At 43.0% G+C, this 20,151-nt stretch overlaps 1 protein-coding gene across 1 annotated transcript; it reads right to left on the bottom strand.

Moving 5' to 3' along the window:
• Window positions 1–5,531: 5,531 nt before the first annotated feature.
• LOC133227005 (aldehyde oxidase 1-like) lies at window positions 5,532–18,896 on the bottom strand. Its single transcript, XM_061381224.1, has 9 exons — window positions 18,763–18,896; window positions 16,732–16,860; window positions 15,970–16,044; window positions 14,046–14,098; window positions 10,793–10,907; window positions 9,969–10,034; window positions 7,646–7,834; window positions 6,968–7,135; window positions 5,532–6,083 (listed from the first exon to the last, which is right to left on the bottom strand). The coding sequence occupies exons 1-9, from the start codon at window positions 18,793–18,795 to the stop codon at window positions 6,033–6,035; spliced, it is 879 nt and encodes a 292-aa protein (XP_061237208.1). The 5' UTR covers window positions 18,796–18,896; the 3' UTR covers window positions 5,532–6,032.
• Between the last annotated feature and the right edge of the window lie 1,255 nt (window positions 18,897–20,151).

The raw sequence follows: 20,151 nt of genomic DNA, 5'->3' as shown, positions 1-20,151 counted from the left end.
AACCAGTCCATCTTAAAGGAGATCAGTCCTGGGTGTTCATTGGAAGGACTGATGCTGAAGTTGAAACTCCAATACTTTGGCCACCTGATGCAAAGAACTGACTCAGTGGAAAAGACCCTGATGCTGGGAAAGATTGAAGGCAGGAGGAGACGGGGACAACAGAGAATGAGATGGTTGGATGGCATCACCGACTCAGTGGACATGAGTTTGAGCAAACTCTGGGAGTTGGTGATGGACAGGGAAACCTGGTGTGCTGCAGTCCATTGGGTCTCAAAGAGTCAGACATAACTAAGCGACTGAACTGAACTGAAGACTAAGGAATGCAGGAAAAAAAGTTTGTCCTTTTCTCCTCCTTGAGAACTCCAGACCCCTATCTCCTCCTTGAGAGCCCCAGAACCCTCTCTTCTCTTCAGAGACCCCAGACTTGTTATCAACCTACCTAGGAACTGACTCTTTCATAAGGCTGACCTACAGGAAGAAAAATGTCTTCTTACAGCCAGCAACAGGAACCTTCGTTCCTCAGTGAAATGCAACTAAATCATGTAGATGTAATGTCTTAAGGTGTGTCTTAGGTGTTAATGTGTGTGTGTGCATGTGCAAGCCCAGTTGTGTCTAACTCTTTGCAATGCCATGGACTTTGGTCTGCCAGGCTCCTCTGTCCATCAGATTTTGCAGGCAAGAATAATGGAGTGAGTTGCCATTTCCTACTTCAGAGATGTTAATGTACTTGTTCTAAAATTATAAATCTAATGCTTATTTAAAAAAAAATCAAAACCACAAGATTGTATAAAGTAAGTGTGAAAATTCTTCTTTCCAATTTTCACTTTTCAGAATTGACTATTACCAGATTTCTCTGTATTCACATAGAATTTTCACATGCATATGTGAAATATATATACATACATGAATTTAGAAAGTGAAATAAAATTATTCCTATTATTTCAACATTTGCTTTTTTTCAAGTTATGTAGGTGTTCTATGCCTCAGTTGCCTCACCTATAAAATGGACAAAATAGTAGCAATATCTCTCTGGGGATTTCTATGAAGATTTGATCAGCTAATACATGTAAAGTACTTAGAACAGCACCTGGCACCTAGTAAGTTCTCAATAAATGTTAACTTGTAAAGCTTATTGCCATGATTTATTAAAATTCCTATTAGTTTGCATTATTTTCCACTTTTGACTGTTAAAAATAATGCTGCAATAAAAAACCTTGGGTTTTGTCTTTGCACATTTGAGCAAGTATTTTTGTTGCATAAAGTCTAAGAACTGGAATTCCTGGGTTAAAGGAGATGCATGCTTCTAGGTCCAACTTACTTGGCTTCCAAAAAGTGCACTAATAAAATGAATCATATGTGAGAGGGTGTCAGTTTCCCCATATCCTTCCTCAGCACTGAGTATTATCCACACTCACCATTTTTCAAATATCTGGGGGAAATTTCAGTCCAGAAGAGGCATTTCTTCTGTTATGAGATTTTTTTTGTCTTGCTATACATTTAGTATTGTATTTATTCTTCTGTCCTTTGACTATTTTCTCCTATTAGGTATTTGAAGAGTATTATTATATATGATGGCCTCCCAGGTGGCTCTAGAGGTAAAAAACCCATCTGCCAATGCAGGAAACGCTGGAGATGAGGGTTCGATCCCTAGGTTGGGAAGATCCCTTGGAGGAGGAGGAAATGGCTACCCACTCCAATATTCTCACCTGGAAAATTCCATGGACAGAGAAGCCTGGCAGGCTACAGTCCATGGGGTCACAAAAAGTTGGACATGACTGTGCATGCATGCGTGCAAGATTATAAACGATGGACACATAATATGCTATAAATGTCCAGATATTTTATGTCAGTTTGTTGATTGTTCGCTGGGGACATCATATGTAGCCCTCTAATTTTGAGTATGCCGCATCCACGAGGATGCAGCTCTAACCTCACAAGCCTCCCAGCTGGCGTTTCACCTGGACCTTCTCTAGGCAGTTCTATCGTCCTATTAGACCAGCCACTTCTGAGTGGTTCGGATGCGATACGAACAGTGGATCCCATGTTACATGCTTTGATGAGAGGAACACACAGAGAGCAGACTGGAATCACCCCTCAGGGCTGCTCTCTGTCTGCTGGTCATCCTCCATGGGATCAGTCTGGCTGCTCTTTCACGCAGACACAGTAAAGGTATGCTTTGTGTACAAGTCCACAACACTTGGCCAATTATTCCTGGTGTAATGTCTCATCCTAAGGAGTCAGATGAACTTGTTTTGTTTGTGAATGGAAGAAAGGTTATGTTCTCTACACTGTTATTTTTAGATTTCTTTAGGAGACAGTTCATGTTTTGAATATGTGATATGAAAACCTCCACATGCTGCACCCATTCCCTTCTACTCCTTCATAAGCCTCTCATCCCTAGTCCTCCAATCTTTCCCCTTCCATGTTCTACCCAGCTGGCCAAACAATTCCCTACCACCCATGAGCCCATGTAGCCCCTCTGCTCTCCCCACCAAGTGGATGCTCAAGTGCGCCACTGAGCTCTGCCCCCGCCATGTCTGATGCAGGCTGTACTGAAGACAGCACCATATCTACCTTGGAGGCACAGCCCGAGCCCACCCACTCATGAACCAAGCTCAGACTCTCCCTTTTCCGTCAGTCTGTCATAAGGGGTCTCTCACTTCACCATGTAGCCACAGGGATTTCTGGGAGACATGCTGACACAACAGTAGTGGGTTAGGTGGTCTGGGTTCCCTGCAGCTGGCTCGTTCCTGCCATTCCTGCTTGTGCTTGATTCTGGATGTACTACTCTCAGCTTACCTGATTGCTTCTGGGCTTGCTGGATTGCATTTGAACAAGATCCTTAAGTTATTGGTGTGCATTTTAAAATCAGAGAAGCACTGCTTAGTAGCAGACAGACCAAAGGATGGGTGATAGCACCTTCCAGGCAGAGATCACGGACAGTCTCCCAAGTGCGAAAGAGAACAGGAAATGCTCGTAGCAAAAGAGAGAAGTCATGAGATACTGCTGGAGAGATAGGCAGGGAACAACAGGTCACCAAGGGCAGGCTTGCCACCCTAGGGATCTGGAGCAGTGGTGGCAGCCATGGCAGAGTTTCAGGCAAGGATGTAACATGCTCATATTGTGTGTATGTGTCTGTGTATCCAAACTCTAACATATAACTTTTGACTTTGGCTTTAATCTGCAGAATGGTTTGGAAGGGAAGCAAAATGAATGCAGGGCAAAGCTGAGGAGACTACTGCAATAGTCAGCTTGAAAATAACGGTGACTTGGAACAACATAGTTGCCATGGGAATAAAGAGAGTGAGGGAAAGATGTAAGGTATTTCTCCCAGGTGGGCTTGACGGACTCTTGCACAGAGGGAACAGAGCATCTTGCATCACTCCCACCACCTACCCCGACCCCATCCCTGCCTCTGGCTTAGCATCTTGTGGATGGCTGCGATGAAGAGATCTGTTTGGGAACCATTAAGTTGGAGGTGATTGTGTGACTTGCAAATGGCAGGGACAGGCAAGTTGGGTTTTCAGAGCTGGACCCTGAGTGAGAGAAACCACAGGAGTGAAGGCGCCAGCAAGGGAGAGGGCATGAGAGACGAGGCTCCCTGGGGAATCCCAGTGTCTATAGATGGGCTGGAGGAGGGGTTGGTGAAGGTACAACAGGAGAAGAGGAGAAAGCAGAAGAAAGAGAAAACTCGGGGAAGACTGAGAAGCTGTGAGTCCTAAGAATGCGCCCTCATATGATCTGTGTCATGATATTATCCAGGACGAGCCTTTAAATGTGTCAGTTTAGGTTACTTCTCTTCATTCAGATGAAAAGCCCACGTCCTCACAATGGTCTCAAGGCTCTGGATGTCTGCCCCTCCCCAGGCCTGTTCCAGGCTTGCAGGCGCCATGGTGGTCCACAGGTAGGCAGGCACCCTCCCCCCGCCACTCCCCATGGGGGTGACACTTTGCCCACAAATGCTGACATTCGCTTCCTCCAGGTACCTGCTTGGCTCAGGCCCTCGCCATTCTCACCTCCGGATGCATCCAGCTCAGCCTGCTCCAGGCCACCCTCACCATCCGTCAGCCTTAACCTGCTCTACTTTCAGTACACCCTCCACACTCTTCTCCATCGCTCACACTCCGTAATTTAATTATATGCACTGTTTTCTGTTTGTCTCCCTTGACTAGATTATAATCTTCACAAGGGCAAGATCTTTGTTGACTACATTTACTGCTATGTTCTAAGTGACTAGAACAGTGCCTGGCACATAATTGGTGCTCCATAATCATTTGTGGTACAAATGAGAAAATCCGCTCTTTAAAGGGATATAATGTAACTAAGTGTCACCATAGCAAGAATGACCTTAGTCCTTAGTCTGAAGCCACTGAAGAAGCTTTGCCATCTTACCTGGCCCTGAGACAAGAGTCAAGAGTTGAGAGTGTGACAGGGAGAAGGTATTACACTCCAGCCTCTAGTCCATACGTCACTGCAGATGCTTCTGTCTGCCATTAATGGAAACGGGGTTTTTCAATGATAGTGTCTTGCTGCTGCTCAGCCCCCTTTGAGGTTTCCTGTCACTAAAGGCCATTGGGATAAGTTTCTTGTGATTCTCACAACTTCTCCATCCTTTCCACATTTTTCTCTTTCCCTTCATATGTGCTTTTTTTTGAGATGTAATTCACATACCGTAAAATTCACTCTTTACTGCCCCATCCCCCATGTCCCCTTAGGGCCTGGCAACTATTTCTTGTCTCTATGAATTTGCCTGTTCTGGACATTTCATATAGGTGGAATCATACAATATGTGGCCTTTCGTGTCTGGCTACTTTCGCTTAGACAATGTTTTCAAGGTTCATCCACATTGTAGCATGTATCAGAATTTCATTCTTTTGTATGGCTCAGTAACATTCCCTTGTGTGGCTATTTTGTTTATCACATTTTGTTATCAGTTAATAGAGTTAGATTGTTTCCACATTGATTATTATGAATAATGCTATGAATATTTGTGCGTAAGTTTTTTTCTGAATATATGTTTTCAATTCTCCTGGGTATATATGTAAGAGTGGTCATATGACAACTACATGTTTAACTCTTTGAGGAAATGCCAAACTATTTTCCAGAGGATCTGTACATTTTCATTCTTCCTGCCAAGGGATAAGAGTTGCAGTTGCTTCACATCCTTGCCAACACATACTATTATCCATCATGTTGGTTACAGCCATCCTACTGGGTGTAAAATGATACCTCACTGTGATTTTTACTTCCTTTTTCTTCATGACTGATGAGTTTGAGCATCTTTTCATGTGCTTATTGGCCATTTAGATATCTTTAGAGAAATGTCTATTTAATTCCTTTGCTCATTTAAAATTTGAGTTATTTATCTTTTTATTGTTGTGTTGCAAGTGTTTTAAAATATATTCTGATATTCTGCACACTAGATCTTTATCAGACATATTATTTGCAAATATTTCCCCATATTCTGTGGTTCGTCTTTTCAGTTTCTCAAAGTGTCTTCTGAAGCACCAAAGCTTTTAGTTTTGATGAAGTTCAATTTATCTGTTTTTATTTTTGGTTCCATATAGTACCTGCTATCCATTCTGACAACAGATGGGGAAAGCAAATGGGGACAAGAAAATGACAACTTTACATTTCACACTAATAAAATTATTTAGAAAATTGCCTTTTACTAGACAGTATAATTTCTGTTGGTGGATGCAAGGCAACTATGAATCACATACAAATCATCATCTTCCATTCTATTTAGCTGGATGGGTCTAAGTAAGGGACAGAATAATAAAGAATATCATTGTAGAGGAAATCAGTTAGCATTTATGCCATTTAAAATATGGTTTCTAAATTGCTTAAGCATATCTATCAGATTCTAACTAGAACATTTAAAATCAGCATCCTATAAAAGCAATACTCTGTGAAATGATTTCTGAACTGTGAAAATTTGTCTTTCAGACCTATCACCCTAGAGCACTGAGCCTGGATAGATTGCTTTGTTGCAAGAATCCCCGCATCTTCACCAGAGGTTTGTATTTGATTCATATGGGTACGCTCCAAGGAACATACGATCCAGGTTCATCTCTTGGAATCTGGAATAAAAAGACAAATTTGGATGTTTGCAACTTGGAAGATGTTTATGACATGTGAAAAAGAGCAGATTATAAAACAGGATAAAAACCACCCAGAGGGTGACCAGGACAGTGAGAGAGCCAACCATCACAGCATGAGAAACATGGAGGAGTCAAGGAGAGGACCAAGGGTCGGACTGGGCAGGGCAGCCAGGAGAGTCATCTCAGGCTTGAAGCGGAAAAGAGGACAGGAGGAGTCAGCGTCTGTGCTTCTCCACAGTGAAGAGGTGATTCCCGGGGCTTTGGAAGAGCTTTAAGGGGTACCGTGAAGAGCCATCACGAGAGGTTGTATAGTACAGGGCTCTCCCCTCAATTTAAGGAATAACGTGTTTATAGTCAGAGGGGTCACTCTGAATGGCATGACCTGCCACAGTTAAAAATCCCATCACTGAAAATGCCCACGGAGAGTGGAGATGTTTGCTTGACCAGGGTGTTGCAGGAGGCATTCCTGCTACTGGCGGGAGGGAAAGGATCCCTCCCTCTCTGGGGTTCTGATCAGGAACTGCACAGACTCCCATGGCTTGGGTAGAGGAAGTTAAGAATGTTGGGGTGGCCCATATTCTTGGCCTGGGTTTCTTGGGATCAGAGCATAGTTCCCGAACTTCTGACTAATGTGTCCTGGGAAGGGAACAAAACTAAGGAGGAGCATACAATTGCTGAATGAAGACTGAACTTTTCTTTTTAAATGGTGTAGAAATGACCCCACTGCAGGCAGGCTGCTGTCTCACTCAATTGTCTTCAGATTCATGTCAACTTTTCTTCCATGGAAAACCACCGTGGTGGACTAACGAAACTTAGTTACAAGGACAGGGGAAAAAATTCAGACTTGTTGGAGCAGAACGTACCATTTTTGTGAACTTGTCTTCACAGGCCATTCTAATCTTCTCTGGAGTCAGTGGGCTGTTGAGCCTCAGTGGTCCAGGCAGGCCTCTCTCCTGTCGTGCTGCCCTTATTGCATCGTGGATGGCGAAAAACACTGAGCACCCCAGGAATACCCCAGACTCTCCCAGACCCTGGTAGGGAGACAAGTCAACTAGATTATGACTCTCTCTCTCTTTCTCTGTATGTGTGTATATATATATGAATGTATGTATCTCATGTACGTGCACATCTATGAATACACATGTGCATGTATGTATACATTAAATATTATATATGCAACTTTTTCCTTTAAAAAACTAATCCATTCTTTTAGCTCAGTATTTATATTCTGAGGATTCCAGTGGAAGGAAATGACCCCAAAGGGAGAGAGCAGATAGAGGCATGATGCTGATTACTGGCATGAAGATGAAAAATCAGATGCAACCTGATGATAATAGTAGCTTGTGTCCACAATTTGGAGTATTTTTAAAGAAATTTATAATGTTTAATTACTTTAAAATTAAAATGTTTAATCAGGCTTTTGCCCCTATACTCCGAGGAAAAAAAAAAACAAAAACCAATCAACCAAGAGATTAATGTAGCCCCTCCCTCCCGGCACAGGTATCACATAAACACTCATTTATTCATGGAGCACAGCTTACCTTAGACGAATACAGGGTATTCGAGTTTTCAGAGGGAGGCAACAAAGAAATGTGCAGCTCCATGGGGATGTCACAGATGGCAGGGATTTTATACTGGTTCGGGCCCCGGGTGTACAGGACACCTTGAGGAGAATAATTCAGTTCCTCTATTGTATAAAGTCCCATGCCTTGAATAAACGCACCTTCAATCTGAGGCAAAAAGAAAAATTCCATATATGAGAAAATACAGCCAATAGCAGCATTTCAACTTCATGCTGTTTGCCTGAATTTTAAAAATGTAGTTTAAGAGGGTTCTTTGCATATTTTGGAGCCTGTCTCTGAAAGCTTACTTTCAAGTTCACTTTAGAGCATGTCTGAACATCTCTCTGAGTGCTAAGTTCAGTCAAAGAATGTGAGTTTGAATCTCAGCCTGGCATTAAAGCTGCAGCTCCAGAAGAGCCCTCAGAGAGCCCGTAGCCCAAACATCTTGATTTTTTTTCTGCCTATGAGGCAGGTGAAACCCTCTCTGACAGTTTGCCCATAGACCTCAGCACCCCAGGAGAGATTCTCAAAGCTCTGGAACCCTGGCGGCTCACCCCCTACCCCTCACTCATCAGCTGGCTGGCCTCACATCTCTGGACTGTCTCTTCGATCGTAACATGAAGGGTTTGAACTGTGTGCTCCCTGAGCTTCCTTTACAGCTTTAAAAGGCTCCAGCTCTTAGATGTCAGCACATGGATGAAATTACCATTCCATGCAGGTTTCTGATTTCTGGGTCTTCTCTTCCCTTCCTTCCTGCAGCCACATTTTCTCCATCCTCACTTCTGTCTACTAGCAGAGACGTTCTTCTCTACCACAATGTTAGAACAGTCTTCCTAACACTCCAGACTGCTCCCCGGGCCAAGTCCCTTCCACCTGCTAAGTGAAATGCCTGGCTCGGGAGGTTTCTACCAACATAATCCTCTTTCACTCCCTACCTCCAGCCTCGCATCCAGCCCCTGTGACACAGGTGACTGCTGCCATCAGCTTATCCTCACTGCCAGCCCTGAACGCAAGGTGTGTGGAATCTCAGCTCTTTCTTTAGGTTAATTCCCTCCATTTTCCTCCTACCCAGAACACCTCTTCCTGCTCATTCTTTGCCTGCTTTGACTTCTCCAATCCATAAGTTTTTCCCACTTTCCTGTCAAGGTCCTAATCAGAGGGTCCCTCAGACTACGTTCTCTATTGGAAATAGGAAGCTGAACAGCCCACTGGTGCCAAGGCAGGTAGATAAAGTGAGAGAAGCTTCCAGAGAGCATGTGACTCTCTCAAGAGGCAGCCAATAGACTTTTCCTCATGGAAAGATAGCTCCAGTGTTGGCAAATTTTCTGTGTATCCAAGAGATGCTAGACATGTGAAAATTCATGTAAAACAGCTTGTAATTTTTCAATCTTGTTAATTATTTCAAATTTAAATTGTAAAATATCTGTGGGCAAAATAGGCTACCCATTAGCAGCTGTGCTGTAACTATCTGATGTTTGCTATCTCAACCCTGAAGCCAGAGCCCATCACCTTCTCTGGACTCAACACAAAGTCCTGGATCCTACTTCTAGCCCACAGGCGTGGGGTTCATGCTGCTACCTCTAGGCTCAGTCCTGCTCTTTCAAGCTCCCCAGTCACAGAGTGCACATTTTTTCAAAAACTACCTACAACACCTTTGTTTTCTTCCTCTTTTTAAACAATAAGAGGTTTGAGTGCTATGGCTGTCCTGAACAGAAAGATTCTGACTAAACGGAGAGAATAAGAAAATGATGGGTGGGCTTCCCTAGTAGCTCAGTTGGTAAAGAATCCACCTGCAATGCAGGAGACCACCTGCAGTCCAGGAGACCCGGGTTTGATCCCTGGGTCAGGAAGATCCCCTAGAGAGGGAAATGCAATCCACTCCAGTATTCTTGCCTGGGAAATCCCATGGACAGAGGAGCCTGGCGGGCTACAGTCCATGGGGTTGCAAAGAGTCAGACGTTACTGAGTGATTCACACACACACAAGAAGATGATGAATCGGGACTTCTAGGTTGGGCCAGTAGCTGAGATTCCACCCTCCCAATGCAGGGGACCCAGGTTTGTTCCCTGGTCAGGGAACTAGACCGTGCATGCTGCAACTAAAGATCCTACATGCTACAACTAAGACCTGGAACAGCCAAATAATAAATATTAAAAAATAAACACACACAAAAATATTGAAAACAAATAAATATATATTTTTTAAAAAGAAGATGAGTAAGCCAGTGGAATGTTTTCCTGGCAGACCCTCCAGCAGTGTTGACTTTTACAAACAAGGAGAGAGGAACATTAGTTCCACATACCTGGCCTACGTCAAGGGCTGGATTTATACTGTAGCCAACATCCATGACAATGTCTGTTCTGATGTTCTAGTAATTAAAAACAAGTAAAAATGTTTAGTTTGATGAATATAACTTGGGAAGACAAAGTTGAGACACATATTTCAGGAAAAAGAAGCAACACAGTTTATTATGTATAACTTCAAAGTTATATAAAGACTCATGCAGCTTAAGTAGTCTTTTTTTTTTTTTTTTCTTGCAAACAACAGGAGAGGAAAATATTTACTTGGCTTTGATTCCAGCTGAGGGATGTAACGTATTCGGTTGAATCCACTACAACAAATAGAACACATCCCACAGAAAACAGGAAATGTTTATGGCCCTCCTGATCCTTGTTGCAAAACTTCCTGGCCACCACCACACTCTGCCCTCAACAGTCCAGCTGGCTGGGTGATAGTTTCTGAATCAAGAACTCAGGGTTCATCAGCAAAAATTGCCATTTTAGGTTATGAATTTTTAGAGCAGAGGAGAGACTAAATCTAACATTACAGCTTGGTAACCAAAAGTTCTCTGATAACCTACAGAGGAGGAGAGGATAGCAGGCCCAGCCAGGCTGGTGGGAACACCTGTGCCCATTTAAGAGGGCAGGGACATAAAGAAGAGAGGCTGCCAGTTGCTTTCTAACCGTTGCACCAAGGTGATTGCTGAGCTCCTATTTCCTTTGGTAATATAGAGAAACTATCCTCAGCCAATTATGTGGTGCCCCTCTAGTGCTCAGACAGATGGAATATGTGGAAAATAAATGGATCTAGAGTTCAGCTCAAAGACCTTCCCAAATTGGTACTGACCTTATGAGCACCTGTCAGGCAGTCTATCTCAACCTCGGAACAGGCTGCTCCATAAACAAAGTATTCGAAAGGGTGGCCTTCGCCTGTCTCCCAGTTTATGTTCGACTCATAACCCCTGGAGGAAACAGAATTTTTGAGGAGTGTTGTTAAACGATCAAGCCGCTTCATTGCAGACCACAGTAATTAAACAGACCCATGAGGAGCTGTGCCCAATTTGCACGCCTGGCAAAAACGAGAGGAGTACACTTGTGATTCAAAGATGTGCAGCACATAATATAAGGAGTAAAGCTGTGGAATGAATAAATATTTACTTCTTTCTTATTAAACTTGCTTTGTCTGAGAAAAACAGGAAACCACTCCCTACCACTAACTCCCTAGGCTTGGCAGTTAACTGCTGATCATTTGGATATTCATCCTATTGTTTTTGGTTAATATAGGGTCATGTAATCCTGTTGTAATCAGGCTTGGGGAATTCCAGCTGGATTTTACACCAAATACTACATCAAAGGTGCACCCTTTTCGGTGTCTCTTTCTGGCCCGAAGATTCAGCCTTCTGTAGGTGGGGTCAGGCCCCCTGGCTCTCATTCTTTGCCAGCACTCTGGTCTCTCCATCAGGCTCCAAGGACTGCTCTGTTCCCAATTCTTCTTTAAGGACACCAAATGAATGTCATGGTAGAAGAGAAGCATAGGCCAGCAGCTGACCAGTACTTTCTACTCTTCTCTCCTCCTCTCCTCCCAGCCTGGAGGGGCTTATCCCTGCCAGTGCCCTCAGACTCCCACAAGAACTGGCAAAGAGAGACAATCAGGTGCGACTCTCTACATCTCTCTGCCTCCTGATGGCTTTCACTCTCCATTAAATAATTTGATAGATTGCTTTCCAAAGTTTCTGAGCTCTAGTTGTTCCACATCTTGACAGCAAACACATAGATACTGTTAAATTTCTTATTTTTTTGCCAATCTAGACAACGGTATTTATCTTACTATAGATTGCATTTGCATCTCTTTTCCTTCATTTCTTAAGGGACACAGTGAGTTTTCAACACAATGTCAACCACTCCTTCCTTGGTAACCCCCAGGGAACTCTTCATACGTCCCACTATGAAGAAAAAGAAATGCAAAAAAGCAAAATGGCTGTCTGAGGAGGCGTAATGCCTATTTGTAAGAAATAGCTGTGAAAAGAAGAGAGGTGAAAGGCAAAAAAGAAAAGGAAAGATATACCGATTTGAATGCAGAGTTCCAAAGAATAGCAAGGAGAGATAAGAAAGCCTTCCTCAGTGTTCTATGCAAAGAATTAAAGGAAAACAATAGAATGGGAAAGACTAGAGATCTCTTCAAGAAAATTAGAGATACCAAGGGAACATTTCATGCAAAGATGGGCTCAATAAAGGACAGAAATGATATGGACCTAATAGAAGCAGAAGATATTAAGAAGAGGGGGCAAGAATACACAGAAAAACTGTACAAAAAAGATCTTCACGACCCAGATAATGATGAAGGTGTGATCACTCGCACTCACCTAGAGCTGGACATCTTAGAATGTGAGGTCAGATGGGCCTTAGGAAGCATCACTATGAACAACGCTAGTGGAAGTGATGATTTTCCAGTTGAGCTATTTCAAATCCTAAAAGATGATGTTGTGAAAGTGCTGCACTCCATATGTCAGCAAATTTGGAAAACTCAGCAGTGGCCACAGGACTGGAAAAGGTCAATTTTCATTCCAATCCCAAAGAAAGGCAATGCCAAAGAATGCTCAAACTACCACACAATTGCACTCATCTCACACACTAGTAAAGTAAAAAAACTCAAAATTCTCCAAGCTAGGGTTCAGCAATACATGAACCATGAACTTCCAGATATTCAAGCTGGTTTTAAAAAAGGCAGAGGAACCAGAGATCAAATTGCCAACGTCCGCTGAATCATTGAAAAAGCAGGAGAGTTCCAAAAAACATCTATTTCTGCTTTATTGACTATGCCAAAGCCTTTGGCTGTGTGGATCACAATAAACTGTGGAAAATTCTGGAAGAGATGGGAATTCCAGACCACCTGACCTGCTTCTTGAGAAACCTGTATGCAGGTCAGGAAACAACAGTCAGAACTGGACATGGAACAACAAACTGGTTTCAAATAGGAAAAGGAGTAGGTCAAGGCTGTATATTGTCACCCTGCTTATTTAACTTCTATGCAGAGTACATCATGAGAAATGCTGGGCTGGAAGAAGCACAAGCTAGAAACAAGATTGCCGGGAGAAGTATCAATAACCTCAGATATGCAGATGACACCACCCTTATGGCAGAAAGTGAAGAAGAACTAAAGAGCCTCTTGATGAAAGTGAAAGAGGAGAGTGAAAAAGTTGGCTTTCCCAACATTCAGAAAACTAAGATCATGGCATCCAGTCCCATCACTTCATGGCAAATAGATGGGGAAACAGTGGAAACAGTGGCTGACTTTATTTTTCTGGGCTCCAAAATCACTGTGGATGGTGACTGCAGCCATGAAATTAAAAGACGCTTGCTCTTTGGAAGGAAAGTTATGACCAACCTAGACAACATATTAAAAAGCAGAGACATCACTTTGCCAACAAAGGTCCGTCTAGTCAAAGCTATGGTTTTTCCAGTGGTCATGTATGGATGTAAGAGTTGGACCATAAAGAAAGCTGAGCACCAAAGAATTGATGCTTTTGAACTGTGGTGTTGGAGAAGACTCATGAGAGCCCCTTGACTGCAAGGAGATCCAGCCAGTCCATCCTAAAGGAGATCAGTCCTGGGTGTTCATTGGAGGGACTGATGTTGAAGCTGAAACTCCAAAACTTTGGCCACCTGATGCGGAGAGCTGACTCATTTGAAAAGACCCTGGGAGAGATTGAGGGCAGGAGGAGAAGGGGACAACAGAGGATGAGATGGTTGGATGGCATCACCGACACAATGGACATGGGTTTGGGTGGACTCAGGGAGTTGGTAATGGACAGGGAGGCCTGGCGTGGTACGGTTCACGGGGTCGCAAAGAGTCGGACACGACTGAACGACTGAACTGAACTGAATGATTTGAATCATTGATTCAACTGTATTTTATTTGTATGTCTATTTTTCCCCAGGCTTTCTGACATCTGGATTAAGTAGCAGCTAAAAGTTATTTATGACAGTGGGTTAACAGAAAGTACAAAATCATTTTTTGCCAAAAGTACAAACAGAAATGAAACTCTCCTTTAAAATACTACTGCTGTTTTCCATAGCATATGATCAAAAGGACTATTTACCTGAAGTATCCAGTAGCTGAGAGACTAATGCTTTCATTAAAGGCAGCCTGTGCCTGGAAAAAAAAAGAGTACAATGTGATACAGTAAAGATGTTTAAAGTAAGAGTCACTCAAGACTCACATTTTAATTTTACTTTGTGTTAAATAAAGCGATCAGGAGTAAAAACACAGAAGGACCAACATTAATTTATTCCTTTCAGCATTTTCCACCTTCTATAGGTCATTTGTGGTTCAGTGCTTATAGGAATGGCATTTGTTCAATGCATATCACAATAATAAATGACTCTTACGGTATTTTACACTTATAGACTGGACTACTGTTGCCAACACATGTTCTGTTTGTGAAGAATTTCATCCAGTCACCTGGAAAGACTTAGCCTATTAACATGGAACGTATCAGGAAACCAAAGGTGGTCAGATGTTTAATTTTAATATCAAGTATCCATTTGGGCTTCTCTGGTGGCTCAGCTGGTAAAGAATCTGCCTGCAGTGCAGGAGCCCTGGGTTCAATCCCTGGGCTGGGAAGATGCCCTGGAGAAGGAACAGTTACCCACTCCAGTGTTCTGGCCTGCAGAATTCCATGGATGGTGTAGCCCACGGGGCCTCAAAGAGTCAGAAGCAACGGAGCGACTGTCATTTTCACTGTCCATGGTAGACTTAGAGATGGGCACAATCTTGCTAAATCGTACCATTTACACCTGAAGTTCTCCTGACTCTGCAGTGTACACAGCTGACTAAGATACAAAACGATGCAATTTAGGTCTGAGAAAGAAAAAGGTGAGAAGTGTAAGCATCACAGAAGAAAATGGGATGGAGGGCAGCATTCCATTATGGTGGAAGAGCGACTTGCTTGCACTCCATCTTTCTCCAGTCAGACTCTCTCAGGCAGCACTGGGCAGAGGGCAGAAATAAAGATGCCCAGAAAGGATTGAGAGCGCTCATAAATATGAATTACAGAATGAGTCCTAACTCTATGCAATAGCAGGACCATTTCTAAGTAAGATTTCCCAGTGTGATTTCCTCCAGACCAGTGCTTTAATGTGACTTAACATCCTAGAACTGTCGGTATGACAAATACACCCAGTCTTCAGTGGGTATCCATTCCACACCATCTGGTACTTTAAAACCCATTATTCTGAATAGTTTCCTAGTTGATTTTAGGATGTGTCTTCCTGTCCAACTAGATTGTAAGTAGATCAAAGGGAGCAGTTGAATATATACCCAAATGGCTTGGCTTTCTCTTTCTAAATGAGTGCTTATATGACTTTTACTTTTACAGAGTGACTGTGGTATTATCTTCCAATTTTAGGAACAATAGAACCCCCCAAAAGAGAACAGCAGAGAAGGCGATGGCACCCCACTCCAGTACTCTTGCCTGGAAAATCCCATGGACGGAGGAGCCTGGTAGGCTGCAGTCCATGGGGTCACAAAGAGTCGGACACGACTGAGCGACTTTACTTTCACTTTTCACTTTCATGCATTGGAGAAGGAAATGGCAACCCACTCCAGTGTTCTTGCCTGGAGAATCCCAGGGACAGTGGAGCCTGATGTGCTGCCATCTATGAGGTCGCACAGAGTCAGACACGACTGAAGCGACTTAGCAGCAGCAGCAGCAAAAGAGAACAGATAGATTGATAGCTATTATCAAGAAAATACCTAGATTCCTTAGGAAGAAATATTAATTCTCGCTTAAAACAAGAGGAACTTTCTGTTCTCTAACAGAGAATTGTCTCAGAAGCAGGAGTTCTGCCATCATCCTATGATAATATTTCCACATGCTGTGAGCCAAAAGCCAAAGGCCTCGATCATCATATAAGTGTAATACCTTTTAGTGTGCCCTTTCCACTGATATTTGACTCACATATTTCTCTCTCACTCTCTCTACTTTTTTTTCTAACATTACACACAGAAACAGTAATTCTTACCCAATCTTTCCAAGTGCCTTTGGGATTCTTGCTGATGATGGGTTTAAGGCGTTTCAGAAGAGTCTGACAAGCATCCTAGGGATATTTTTCAGTTAAAATTATGATCATAAACACCAACTACAAAACCACATGAAAAGTGACCTTACATAGGCTTATTTAAGAGGCCCATGGAACATGGAGAAGGAAGAGACCAACCTGTAAGAGGTGATGAGAAAAGTCTCATGGGGGTAGGGGTGAAGCACGAGCTAGTCTTAAAGACAGACCACCTAGGATGGGAGCCTTGTACAGCCCTGTTGAGAGCTCAGAACTTAATAGAAAAACTGTTGGCAAACTACCGGCCACCATTTGTAAGCACAGAGTGGGCAGATTTATTCTGTGGGGAAGCTTTCTCTGCCTGCGGGAAGCGAGTGAAAGGCAATGAAACTGGGGTGGACAGACAGAGCCTTGCTATCTGGCAAGAGGCATGAGTTTGAACCAAAGCAGCCATGATACTGCTACCTGGAACCAGAAAGGGAGATTTCTAAGCAGAATGGATTAGGACGTGGGGAGCAGTGAGTTGTCAGGAGTGAGGGGGAAAGGGGGTGGCATCTTCCACTCGGGAGAGTGGCCAGTGCTGAACACTGATTGAGCCCCCAACCTGGGGGAAGGCTGTTTTCCCCAAGAGGGGGTGGGAAGGAGACAAGAACTGGATGGATTCTCAACATCTCCTGAGCTCCAGCCTTGACGGAATTTATGATCTAGGCCCCGCTGAATGATTTTTACCTTTACTGCCAACCCGTTGAGATCAGCCACTACGGAACCTCCAGAGGCATTTGTATTAGGGATGGTTTCTGTGCTTGTTCCCCGGAGGTGGATACTGGACAGTGGCATCCTTAACTCACGACTCACCACCTGGATTTTGGAAGAGATCTTTCACTTTTCTTTGGTTAGGCATAGACCTGTGCATATACCCCATGGTAGCATGTATGTGAAGCCCTCCACACCCAGCAGAGACCAGTGACAGGACCATGAGTCCCTCCAGCCACAAGAAGTCCCTCTTGTCTAAAACCCTGCAGCTGGTCTGGCCCCTGCAACCCTGAACACACTTTCTTCTTCGCTGACTTTCTTTAGCACAAAAGCACCCTATAGAGGAGGTGAGCCCTCCAAAGTTAAGGCAGGAGGAAATGCTTTATATCTCCATCATCATGAAATCAACACCTTTGAGGCCTCTTTTACACCTCTGCACGCTGCACAGTTCTAGCAAAGCTGACTTCATCAGAGAGGAGATGCTTTATCCAGATTTCTGGAGATGCTCCAGAAAGAGAAAGGACAATGGCCTTGTTAAAGCAACAGTGCCCACTCGAGATCCCAGGAGTAAATGGTGCCAGTGCCATTGGCCAACATAAGGACTTTGCTGGCTGTTACGTTCTTCCTTTGTGTTCAGTGATGGAGCGAAAATCATACTACTAGTCTCAGCTGGTCCCAGATTGTCTTTCCCACTAGCAGTATGGCTTAGTAGAGTTTGCCAACAACTAGGGCAACGGCGTAAGTATACAGAGCCCTCCCCGCCACTGGCTCTCAGAAGACTGCCTGCACAAAGCGTATAGGCTTAGAACAGACAGGTTTCTGGTGGCTCAGTACGGAAAACACTTAAGTCTCACCTCAGAGAGGGAAAAAGCAATGACCAGAAAATTCTCAAGCAAGTGATAACATGAAAGAAAATATATAATCAGCACCCCTATAATCAGAAAAGTGCAAATTAAAGCAATAATGAGGTAATTTCATCTATCACATTATCTAGGTTTTTTTTTTTTTTTTTTAAACAGTCCATAACATAGAATGTTGGCTAGTGGTGTAATATGATGGATACTTTCTGGAAAACGATTTGGTAATAAGTGCCAAATGATTTAAGGCTTATTCTGTGACCCAGTAATTCCACTCCTGAGAACTTATTTTAAAAAACAGTCATTGATTTGATCATAGGCTTATGGACAAAAGTGTCCACTAGAGTGTTTAACAGTTGGGGATGGTTAAGTGAATTATACATACATCCACATGCAACATTAAAAATTATGATTGCAAAAAATTCTTAATGACAGGAGGAAATGCTTGTTCTGTATCAAGATAGGTGGGAAAAAACCAAGATACAAAATTATGCAAACAGAGTGCTTGTGGTTTTTTGAAAAAGAAAAGTCAAAGTCATTGAAAAAGAAAAAAAGTCTTGAAAAACCACATAACAGTGATTACTGCTAAGTGGTTAAAGTGTGCAGGGTTTAAAAAAAAAGTTTGCTTTTCAAATGTTTTATAATCTGTAATATTATAATGATTATCAAAATAGAAACAGCTAAAACTTATTCTAAAATAATTGAGCCAAAAGAAAAGTGATAGTTTGGTTAAAATTATCAAATGTGCTTTATATCACCAGTTGTTCAGAGTCCTACTATAAAAATGGCGAAAAATAATGCAATGCATCAGAATTTACACATCTTTTTATTTCTCAGCAAAGTCTCAAAAAAAAAAGAAAAGAAACCCCAACACATTTGTTAATACATTCAAAGGAAAGCAGCAAATGATCTACAACCTTCTTTAGCAATAAGACAACCACAGCCTATTCTGCCACATTCTTTTAGTAGGGTCAGTTACAGAACTGGCTTTCTTACCCAGTTTCTGTGAAGAGCTTAGTAGTTGAAGCAATCAAAGTTAAAGTCTCCTATCCTTTTTATTTTGGAATAGAAAATGTACACCCCTTGCTTCTCCCTTATACACATATCCACAAGCACACATCTAGCTTCATCCAATGACTTGCATTCTTACCTGAATCATTTTAGTGTGGACCCCCTGCCCCATTTCAATTCCACCGTGAGTCACCAGCACAGACCCATCCAGATAAATGTGAACCAGGGCAGCAGCCTAAGCAAAAAAAAAAAAAAAAAACAATTGTCAAGATCTTTTTGATTGATATTATCATATATCTTATAAAATAGAAGATATTTCCCCTGGGAAGTAACCCCTCCTTTCCATCTCTGCCGCAATACACACAGGCACCTCCCCCATCGCGCTGAGCAGAGCCAGGGCAAGCCGTGCAGGGCAGGGCCAGCCTGTCGCTGGATGGCTGTGACTCTGGGGCAGGTTTATGCTGCTTACGCTACTATTTCCTCTGGAGGGCAATTGAGGCCCTGGTACCTTCAAAGATCCCTCTGACCCAAGGTGGAACAATAATCTAAGTTTGGGGGTTTTGAGGGAGAGGCCATCTGTTTTAAATGCAAAATCATATATAGATTGTTTGGGGGAGAAGGGAAAGACTTGTTTACGTGAACACATATCCCTACAGTTGTAGGTGTGTAATAGAGAAGCAAAAATAAAAATCCAAATAAGATGGGGCAGATAGATATTACTTTTTTTGCTACAAAATGTGCTGAGCCTGCCTGCAATCATCTTGGCTCAGAATTACAGGGCTTTAGAGCTGGAAAAGAACTTGGAAGTAATATTATCTAACTGCAGAGCTGCCCACAGGGATACAGAAGGAAACCAACAGCTAACACAGAATCAGAACACCCAGGCTCTAAGCTAAGCATATTTTACAATCAATAGGAATGTGCCGTCTTGCCAAGTCTGCTTGTGCTACACTAGGGGCTGTGGAGATGGCTTGGGAGACTGAGAAATCCCAAGAGACTGCAAAAAATGTGAAAGGCTTCTTTTCTCTGAGTCTCCAGTGATAACAGCAATACTCACAGCCACAGGTCCTAGAGAAAATGCTTCTTGTGGTTCCATTGTGGTTCAGGAGGCCTACAAGGCACACCTTTGCAGCTGCTTCCAGGGTCAGCTGGGGAGGCGGGGGGCGGCGGAGGCGGGAGGTGTCACTAAAAGCTACCAGCTAGATTTCTTAATATCTAAGCTTCTAAGCAGAGTGGTATAATGATCTGGGCTTTGTAAAGGCAAGTCTTCAGAAAATTCTGGTAACAAGCTAATTTCCATTTAATGAAACTAAAATTTTAGTAAACCTTGCCTTACTCATGGGTGTGTGCTAATTCGCTTCAGTCATGTCCAACTCTTTGCGACCCCATGGACTGTAGCCCACCAGGCTCCTCTGTTTATGGGGATTCTCCAGGCAAGAATACTGGAGTGGGTTGCCATGCCCTCTTCCAGGGAATCTTCCTGACCCAGGGATTGAACCCACATCTCTTATGTCTCCTGCACTGGCAG

This window comes from Bos javanicus, chromosome 2 (genome assembly GCF_032452875.1).
Source record: "Bos javanicus breed banteng chromosome 2, ARS-OSU_banteng_1.0, whole genome shotgun sequence".
Taxonomy (NCBI): domain Eukaryota; kingdom Metazoa; phylum Chordata; class Mammalia; order Artiodactyla; family Bovidae; genus Bos; species Bos javanicus.
This window is presented reverse-complemented; position numbering and strand designations above follow the sequence as displayed.

Excerpts from the sequence above, each read along its gene's own strand:
- LOC133227005 (XM_061381224.1), bottom strand. The coding sequence starts at position 18,795 with ATGGGGCAGGGGGTCCACACTAAAATGATTCAG. Across the intron at positions 10,908-14,045 it reads TCAGCTACTGGATACTTCAG|GGGTTATGAGTCGAACATAA; the intron begins GTAAATAGTCCT and ends TGTTTCCTCCAG. Across the intron at positions 7,835-9,968 it reads CAGCCCTTGACGTAGGCCAG|ATTGAAGGTGCGTTTATTCA; the intron begins GTATGTGGAACT and ends TTTTTGCCTCAG.